General features: G+C 39.8%; 1 protein-coding gene across 1 annotated transcript in view; it reads right to left on the bottom strand.

Moving 5' to 3' along the window:
- Window positions 1-329: 329 nt before the first annotated feature.
- Window positions 330-10,208, bottom strand: part of LOC135094381 (tubulin beta chain-like) — a 14,740-nt gene continuing 4,861 nt past the window's right edge. The window contains exons 2-9 of the mRNA XM_063994419.1: window positions 7,444-7,561; window positions 6,227-6,352; window positions 5,304-5,533; window positions 4,149-4,316; window positions 3,401-3,540; window positions 2,793-2,978; window positions 2,241-2,361; window positions 330-1,187 (exon numbers count right to left, since the gene is read on the bottom strand). Of these exons, the coding sequence (XP_063850489.1) occupies window positions 960-1,187; window positions 2,241-2,361; window positions 2,793-2,978; window positions 3,401-3,540; window positions 4,149-4,316; window positions 5,304-5,533; window positions 6,227-6,352; window positions 7,444-7,561 (1,317 nt within the window). The 3' untranslated portion in view covers window positions 330-959. The remainder of the gene's footprint in view (window positions 1,188-2,240; window positions 2,362-2,792; window positions 2,979-3,400; window positions 3,541-4,148; window positions 4,317-5,303; window positions 5,534-6,226; window positions 6,353-7,443; window positions 7,562-10,208) is intronic.

Here is a 10,208-nt window from a genome sequence, read left to right as displayed (position 1 = left end):
AGCCTCTCCAAAACACTCCACCCGTGGTAATAATAAGACAAAGCAAAACAAAACAAAAAAAAAAAAGACCTCCGTATGGTAACAGAGATAATGGATAACCTCAATACACACACACACACACACACACACACACACAAGTAAATATATGTAAAAAATCAATAATATACTCCAATGAAATATAAGTACCACTACTACTACTACTACTACCACTACTACTACTATCATAACCAATATAATGATAAAAATAATAATAATAATAATAATAATAGCAACAACAACAACAACAACATCGTACTTAAACTATAAGGTACGAAAGTGAAACGTGCAGTGCATACGATACTCCTTTTTTTATTGTAAATTAACAAAATAATAACTATTCTAGTCAGGAGAACAAAAATTATGCGTTCGATAGAGACTTCATTTAATTCTCAAGGCAGTGTGAAATTACTTTGTTCTTTATCAATATGTACAAACTTGAAAAAAAGAATAAAAAATTGAAATGAATAAAAAAAAAGGAGAAAATAAATAATTAAGAATATATTAAAGCAATTTTTCATTCCTTATTTACCAGGAACTTTGAGTTTTACTTAGTACAAAATTACTTTAGTGACTAGAATATAAAAACAATGTAAAGTAATAATAATAATAATAATAATAATAATAATAATAAATGAATAAATAAATAATAACAATAAAAATACGCGTAAAACAAACCATTCATATAACTCAAAGCAAATAAATTAAAAATAAAATGGTTCGTTTTGATAAACTCGTATCAAATCTTTATCTTAAGGAAAAATGCTTGTTGATTTTTCGTTTATCATTTTCTCTATTATCACTTGTTGCTTTCCTGTTCGTGTTAATGATTAGAACATCCTTTGTGGCGTTTACGAGTTACAAAACCAATGCGTGTGTGTGTGTGTGTGTGTGTGTGTGTGTGTGTGTTAATTCGTATGAGTTTATTGTGGCTGTTCTTCCATCACCGCCTCTTCTTCTGGCCCGAGTCCCTCCTCGTCCACATAATCGTCATCATCAGCAGAGGCCTCCTGGTACTGCTGGTACTCGCTCACCAGGTCATTCATGTTGCTCTCCGCCTCCGTGAACTCCATCTCGTCCATGCCCTCCCCCGTGTACCAGTGCAGGAAAGCCTTGCGCCGGAACATTGCCGTGAACTGCTCAGAAATGCGCTGGAAATGGAGATAAAGTAGGTCGGTAGGTATTCTCTCGCCGCCATTTCTACGGGGTCACAAAATTAATATACTGGGCAGAGAAGGCAAGGCATACTCTGAAATGCCTTGCTCTCTCATCAGGGTTATTATTAAGGCTGCGTTTGATATTTATTCATGAAAAATCATTTGACTCAAGTAGTTTTGAATCAGCACCATTCCCAGTGAGTCCGCGGCTTTCAGAAGTGTGGACGTACACACCCTCGCTGAAACAGTGGTGCTGCTGTGGCTCAGGCGGCGTAGGAGCAGAGAATGAGCGCAACCACGAGGAAGTGTGTGGTTGCAAAGGAATATTCCAAACTACCGCTACTACTGTTATGTACTGCTACCACCACCACCCTACCAGCTACCACCAGTCATGAGGGAGTGGCACTCACCGCAAGAGGCCACACTCTCAACACCCTGGAAACCACCACACACCCAATACGTGCTAAGGTTGTCACGCGACACACGAGTCCGGTAGCGTGGTGGCTGTTCCTCGGCTGACTCGCCGTGAAGGGTGAAAAATGAGTCGGAGCGCTTCAGTGTCGTTGACTCCGAATCGCCTTGACTCGGCATGACTCGAATTGACTCGAGCCGCTTGTGTACACGGTTGTCATTGGAATTTTTGTGCCGCATCAAGATGAATAAAAAAAATGAGTAGGTTCGATTCGCCTTTAACTATCAATGGCATCATAAAAACGCCTTTACAATGAGCCAAGGAAAAAAATCTTGAAAATTTCAAGAATGAATGTTGAATTATAAGTAGTTCATAGCAAGACAATAACAGTTTATCTTGAAAATCTAAAGTTAAGTTTGGTAACTCATAAAATATAATAGAAATTTACCTTATTTATTTATTTATTTATTTATTTTTATATTATTATAAGTGAGTTTAGTATGATGAAATAACAGTTTACATGGAAAATTTCTTGAATGAATGTTGGGTTTAGAAATCAATAAAACAGAATAGTTTACCTCGATTTTTTTTTTTTCTATTTTTCTGAATGAACGAAACACAGAATAAAAGTTTACCTTGAAAATCTCCTGGATGGAGGTAGAGTTACCAATGAAGGTGGCAGACATCTTGAGGCCCTTGGGAGGGATGTCACACACCGCCACCTTCACGTTGTTGGGGATCCACTCCACGAAGTACCTGCAGGAGGGCCACACGTAGAGCTAGTCCACACACACTCTTGAAAACTAATACTAATAACATGAAGACCCATTGCTATTTGGTTACACTGGTTTAAAACGTATTTCAGATGATAATTAGTAGCTATGGTCAATGAAACCCTACACAAACTAACAAACTACACTATTTCACTACTATTCATCACCATTACCCCTTTAAATAACCCTTTCACCGCAACAGGAAACAATTAGCAGCACCAGAAGCAATGCGTGAAGTCTTTATAAGCATCTACAAGAAAGTTAGCCATGAAAAAGAATACATTTTGCAATTTCTTCCCAGTTCAAAGATTGGGTGTGGCCGTAGAACAAGTAAGGATGCCTCAGAGTGTTTGGTAATTAAGAGATGTACCAAATGTCAGTCAAAAAGATTAACCAGTAACTCAAGATTCTTACCCGGAGTTCTTGTTTTGCACAGACAACATCTGCTCGTCCACCTCCTTCATGGACATCTTGCCTCTGAATATCGCGGCCACAGTGAGGTAGCGGCCGTGGCGGGGATCACAAGCAGTCATCATATTCTTGCTGTCAAACATCTGCTGTGTGAGTTCTGGTACTGTGAGGGCGCGGTAGTCTTGTGACCTGACGGGAGGGAAAGGAGTGTTAACCTGGGTGTGATGTGTGAGAAAACGAGAGAAAGCATAGAAAAAGAGCTTCAAATTCATCCAAGAGCCAGCCAGCGAGTGTTTGCAGCGTGTGTATGTGTATGAGTGACAAAATGAGAGAAAACATTAAAAAAAAAGAGGAAAAAAACTTCAAATCCATCTAACAGCCAGCCAGAGTGTCTGCCAGCATGTAGATGTGTGTATAAGTGAGAAAATTATAGAAAACAAAAAACAAGCTTCAAATCCACCCAACAGCCTGCCAGACGTACGCTCTGTGACGGAAGGAGGAGAGGAGAAAGTTTGTCAGTGTGTGGGAATGTGTAAGTGAGAAAACGAGAAACAACATAGAAAACGAGCTTCAAATCTATTTAACCAGCAAACAGCTAGCCAGCCACGTACCCTCTGGAGGTGAGCGGCGCAAACCCAGGCATGAAGAAGTGCAAGCGAGGGAAGGGCACCATGTTCACGGCCAGCTTGCGCAAGTCAGCGTTCAGTTGTCCCGGGAACCTCAGGCACGTGGTGACGCCGGACATGGTGACCTGTGGGAGTGATGATGACAATGGTGGTGGTTAAGAGAAGGAAGAGAGGAGAAAAAAGGCAAGAATGACGAAGAAGGAGGACAGGTGGAGGAGAGAAATAAAGAAATGGACGGACATGAGTAGGATTACGTAGAAGAGGAGGAGAGATAGTAAGGGGAAGAACAAAACGAGGATAAGGAGGAATAACAAGGAGATGGAGGAGGAGAGAAAGAAGAATAAAATAACGATAAGGAGGAGGAATAACAAGGAGATGGAGGAGGAGAGAAAGGAGAACAAAACGAGGGGAAGAATAAAGAACAAAGGGAGGAGGAGGATGTAGAACACGAGGAAAAGGAGAAGGAAGAGAGTAAGGGAATGAATGAAATAGGGAATAAGAGGATAAATAATAATGGAGGTCCCACAGAGGTACCAATCCTTAAAAATAAATAAATAAATAAATAGATAAAAAATAAAGTCAATATTGAAGGATTAGTGTCTTGAAACCTTTGAAGGAGCTTAAGTCAAAGGAAGGAGAAGATACAGAAGCAAGAGTTTCAAAATGTACCAGAAAGTGATGAAAGACTGAGAATACTAGTTAACTCTTGCACTGGAGAGGTGAACAGACTCACAGACACAAGATGGTTCAGGTCCCCGTAGGAAGGCGAGGAGAGCTTAAGCGTCCTGAAGCAGATGTCATAGAGAGCTTCGTTGTCGATGCAGAAGGTGTCGTCAGTGTTCTCTACCAGCTGGTGCACGGATAGGGTGGCGTTGTACGGTTCCACCACGGTGTCGGAAACCTGGGGAGCGAAACACGACATCTTCACTTTCGTACATTTAATATTTTTACTGCTAGATAAGTTTTCCCACAATCGCCATTTTCGCTTTCGTACATTTAACATTTTTACTGCTAGATAAGTTTTCCCACAATCACCATCTTCACTTTCGTACATTTAACATTTTTACTGCTAGACAAGTTTTCCCATAATCGCTAAGTGCTTTTTAGACGCCTATTTTTTTTTTGTACTAGTCAAATAATTAATTACTCCAGAAAATACACGATTAAACTTCAATTCTTTCCTTTATTTTCCGTGTTGATGCAAGTGTTTGGGGACTGGTACCTCAGTAGGCTTTTTTTTTTTTTTATTATAATTTTGTTGTCCTTGCCCGGTGCCTTCCTACATAAAAAAAATAAATAAATAAAATAAATAAATAAATAAGTAAAAACTATGAAGCACCAGCAACACACACCATAACATCTGTGACTCCACCTTCACCTACAACTCTGAATATTAACACAGAATATCCAAAGCAGTACCAGATACAGTTTACCTTTAATATGGATTGCATTACGTAGACGATTGCTGTGACGAAGGCATTCAAAATCACCTCCAGCCACTCGCCACTAATATTGCAGCCCTTAACTTCATTTTGCTCAATAATTACAGGTTTTATGAAGCTTGGGTGTCTCTAGTAATGAAGGGGTTAACAGTTTATAAGCTGCATCTGTGCTTTTAAAGGGTCTACAGGTACTTAAGGGGGTTTTAAGGGTGTTTTAGCAGTCTAGTGATAGTTTAGCAGGTTCTGATTCTGTATTGGCATTTTCAAGGGTGTTTTAGTTATTTTAGTGATAGTTTAAAAGGGTCTAGTGAAAGGTATTGGAGTTTTCAAAGGTGTTTAACAAAGAAATACACTTACTAGATAAAAAAATAAATATAAAACATAAGAAAACACCTCTCTCTCTCTCTCTCTCTCTCTCTCTCTCTCTCTCTCTCTCTCTCTCTCACCTTTGGGCTGGGAATGACAGAGAAGGAGTTCATGATTCTGTCTGGGTACTCCTCGCGTATTTTGGAGATAAGCAGCGTGCCCATGCCTGACCCTGTGCCGCCCCCGAGGGAGTGGGTGAGCTGGAACCCCTGGAGGCAGTCACAATTCTCAGCCTCCTTCCTCATCACGTCCATCACGGCGTCCACCAACTCGGCGCCTTCAGTATAGTGCCCCTTCGCCCAGTTGTTCCCTGCGTCATAGAAAACGGGGATTTTTTACTAGGCACGCATTCAGAAACTCCTTGCTCTCACCATAGTGAAGACTAGCCGGGTTTTCAAGAGTGTTTTTACTTTACTTCTTAATAATGTAGAAATCTTGTTATTCTTTTTCACTAGAACCACACACACAGTTAAAAAAAAAACCCGTCTAGCCTCAACTTAGTATTTTGAAAGTAGTGGAGATACGGCGCAGTGTTTCAGAATATATGTATGGTCCAAAAGGGTAATAGTTATGATAATAGTAATAATGGTGATGGTAATGATAAAAGGTAGTTATTTACTTGTTAATTTGTACTTGAAAAAAGGGGGGTGGTTGTAAATGAAATATAGAAGTTTCGTTGTATTTTCAAAAGAAAGTAGGATTTAACAAGGGCAAACTGAATACATTCATAATAATAGTAATGGTGGTGCGAATAGTGGTAATGGTAATGATGGTGACAGCAATGATAATTTGTACTTTACAAAAAACGTTGAACTTTGGAAAAATAAATAAATAAAATAAAAAAAGTGGAAATTATTAAGGGTAAACAATGACAAATTTATTATATTCAAATTTTTCGCGTTAAAAGTGGAAATTTTTGGCAAGTTTCATGGGGTAAAACGGTAGAAATTCTCTCTCTCTCTCTCTTTCTCTCTCTCTCTCTCTCTCTCTCTCTCTCTCTTACCTGCACCACTCTGGCCAAACACGAAGTTGTCAGGCCTAAATATTCGTCCAATGGGGCCTGAACGCACTGCCTCCATCGTGCCGGGCTCCAGGTCCACCAACACGGCTCTAGGCACGTACCGCCCCCCTGCAGCACGTGAGGCAGATGAAGGTAAAGAAATAGCAAAGGTGGAAGGAAGCGGCGAGGGAAAATTACAAAGAGAAATAAGATGTAAAGAGATAAGGTGGACAAATATAGGTGAAGGAAATAGTTAAAAATTGGAAGTAAGATAAAATAAAGGTGATTAGATGAAGGTGGACAGGTAACAAGCAGGTAAAAAGCAGATTAATTGCAGGTAGAGATGTTAAGGTAGAAAATGATCAGGAAAGGTGAGACAGATGAAGGTGAAGAAGCAAGGTAAAGGTGATTAGGCGAAGGTGGACAGGTGATTAGGTGAAGAAAGGTGGAGAGACGGAGGTAAAAGTGAAGGTGGAGGAATGAAAGGAAGGTAAAGGTGGAGGGAAGAGGGGAGGGAAGGTAAAAATAGGAATGGAAGGGGAAAAAAGAATGAGGAACGAGTAGAAAAGAAAAAAAAATAGTTGCTGAATAAAAAAAAAAAAAGAATCAGCGAACAATGGGATACACAAATTAAAGAGAGATACGAACTTAAAAAAAATAACTCATAATGTGAAAAATATTAAATGAATAAAGAAAATAAGATAAACAGTAGAATAATATAACTGTTCCCCCTCTCTAACTCCTCATTCCTATAAAAAAAAAAAAAAAAAGATACAAAACCGAGAAAAAAAAATAATAAAGTCTACATATTTTATCTACACCACCTCACTCTCCACCAACATTCCATTAAAAAACAACTACAAAAAACGATAAGAAAACAAGAAAACAATAAGCTACCAAGAGAAACAGTCACAGCACTACAGCTACATCACCTTCCTTATCCTCGAATCCTAGAAAACCAAGAGAAAAACTAATTAAACCAAGAAAACACGAAGAAAACAACAAGAACAATGGAAATACTATAACTGTCTCGTCTCTTTCACTTATCACCTCTACAAAAAAATAAATAAAAACAAAAATAAGAAGATAATATGAAAAAAACACCCGATAATTACCTTCCATTCACATAAAAACAATAAAAATACTAAGAAAAACAGTCCTAATACCACAGCTGCCCCTCCTGCCTCACTCCCCCCTGCAGCACATCACACAGCACATACCAGAGGCCTCGTTGTAGTACACATTGATCCTCTCCAGCTGCATGGGGCTGTTAGTGTCCCCCAGCACAAACTGGCCAACAGGGTCAATACCATGCTCGTCACTGATCACCTCCCAGAACTGTGCAGGGGGAGAGATGTCAGGTCAGGTCAAGATAGGTCAGGGTGAAGGGGAAAGAAGGGGAAGAGATGCTACTGCTACTACTACTACTACTACTACTACTACTACTACTACTACTACTACTACTACTACTACTACCTTTCTTCTTATTATCTTATTTATCTATTTATCTATCTATCTCACCCAAGGCAACAAAAAACCTGAAAACAAGACCCACTGAAGGCGCCCAGTTCAAAATATTATCATAAATTACGTAAGGTTGGGTCAAGATTGTTACCCCCCTGGACAATGAAAGGGGAGGCGATGTTACGTTAGGTCAGGTAAGGTCAGGGTTAGTTAAGGGAGAGGAGAAAGGTAGGGTATGTTGGGTCAGTTATGTGTCAGGTAAGGGTTAAGTTAGTTAGGTTTGTGATAATTTAAAACTTATTTCATTATCTTACTTCCTGCCATGCACGTTTTCTCTCTCTCTCTCTCTCTCTCTCTCTCTCTCTCTCTCTCTCTCTCTCTCCTCTCTCTCTCTCTCTCTCTCTCTCTCTCTCTCATGTCATCTCAAGAAGTCGTTTAAGAAAAATTAAGAGAGAGAGAGAGGAGAGAGAGAGAGAGAGAGAGAGAGAGAGAGGAGAGAGAGAGAGGAGAGAGAGAGAGAGAGAGAGAGAGAGCCGCTAACACTAATAGATTATGAGTAAACATCAAACACTTTAAAAAAAAAGAAGGAAGGAAGGAAGGAGAGAGAGAGAGAGAGAGAGAGGAGAGAGAGAGAGAGAGAGAGAGAGAGAGAGAGAGAGAATTTTCGAAGCCGAGATACAAAGCTTCAGATTCATATGTGTGTGTGTGTGTGTGTGTGTGTGTGTGTGTGTGTGTGTGTGTGTGTGTGTGTGCTATGTCTGAACACAGCTCATCCCCCCCCCCTCTCTCTCTCTCTCTCTGTTATCTCCTCGTCCATCTTCTCTTCCTCCCTCACTCTATATTTCTTCCTCTCACTCACCCTCTTCCCCTCTCTCTCTTCCTCTTCACACCCTCTCATTCCTGCTCCTCCTCCTCCTCCTCCCCTCTCCTTCTCCCTCTCCCTCCCCCATCTCTCTCTCCCCTCTTTCCTCTTTCCTCCCCACCGCCAACCCAAAATAACTTTCCTCTCCCTTGCCAAATCCCAAACTCTCTCTCTCTCTCTCTCTCTCTCTCTCTCTCTCTCTCTCTCTCTCTCTCTCTCTCTCTCTCTCTCTCTCTCTCTCTTATTCGTTTCCTTATCTGTCCTAAGTCTCTTTAAAATGACTTCTTGATAGAGAGAGAGAGAGAGAGAGAGAGAGAGAGAGAGAGAGAGAGAGAGAGAGAGAGAGAGAGAGAGAGAGAGAGAGAGAGAACAGAAGAAAAGAAAGTTGAAGTAAAACAATAGAAAACAAAGGAAAGAACAAGGAAGAGGAGGAGAAAGGAAGGAATAAGAAGGAAGAAATTACTAATTAAAAAGAAACGAAGGAAGAAAACACGAACAGAAAGAAAATAACGAAGGGGAATTATAGAGGAGATAAGAAAAAGGGAAGAGAAAGAAGAAGGAAGGAATAAAAAGAAGAAAGAAGGAAAAAGAAGAAGAAAAAAAGATAAAGAAAGAAGAGAGAGAGAGAGAGAGAGAGAGAGAGAGAGAGAGAGAGAGAGAGAGGAGAGAGAGAGAGAGAGAGAGAGAGAGAAGGATAGAAGGAAGGAAGGAAGGAAGGAGTGAAGGGTGAAGGAAGAAAGAGAAGGATAGACAAAATTAAGAACAGAAACAAGATAACAGGGAATCAGGAAGAGAGAGAGAGAGAGAGAGAGAGAGAGAGAGAGAGAGAGAGAGAGAGAGAGAGAGAGAGAGAGAGAGAGAGAGAGAGAGAGAGAGAGATGGAGTGAACGAATGAATAAATGAAGGAAGAATGAAAGATAAAAAAATATACATAAATAAACAGAAAATAATAAGAAAAAGAAGGAAGAGTGAGACAAGAAGGAAGAAAGGAAGGAAGGAATGAAGAGAGAAAGAACTGAATAAATGAAGAAATGAAGGATAAAAACACATAAATGAATAAACTTAAGGAGAAGAGCATAGGAAAAAAATAAGAGTGAGAGAAGAGAAGGATGGAAGGAAGGGAAGAGGAAGGAGAGAAGAGATGCAGGAATGAATGAATGAAGGAAGGATAATGAAGGAATGAATAAATGTAAACAAAGAGGCAGCTGTTTGGGATCATGGCGGGGTGTTAGGTGACAGAGAGAGAGAGAGAGAGAGAGAGAGAGAGAGAGAGAGAGAGAGAGAGAGAGAGAGAGAGAGAGAGAGAGAGAGAGACCTTGACTCATTACGTTTTCTCTGTTAATTCACACTACTACTATTACTGAGAGAGAGAGAGAGAGAGAGAGAGAGAGAGAGAGAGAGAGAGAGAGAGAGAGAGAGAGAGAGAGAGAGAGAGAGAGAGAGAGAGGATTTTCCACTTTATAGTTTCAGTTCTACTTCTTCACACAAATACTATTACTACAACATTTACACTTACTATTACGACTAGTACACAAAACTACTAAAACTACTACAGATAAGAGGAAAAGAAAAGTGAAAGACAACAAGAGAAAAACAAAGAAAATTAATTAATGACTATCTTAATAACAAATAACAAATAAATGTGACAGTTATCACACA

This window comes from Scylla paramamosain, chromosome 45 (assembly GCF_035594125.1).
Source record: "Scylla paramamosain isolate STU-SP2022 chromosome 45, ASM3559412v1, whole genome shotgun sequence".
Taxonomy (NCBI): Eukaryota; Metazoa; Arthropoda; class Malacostraca; order Decapoda; family Portunidae; genus Scylla; species Scylla paramamosain.
Note: the sequence above shows the minus strand (reverse complement) of the source record. Positions and strands in the feature narration are given on the sequence as shown.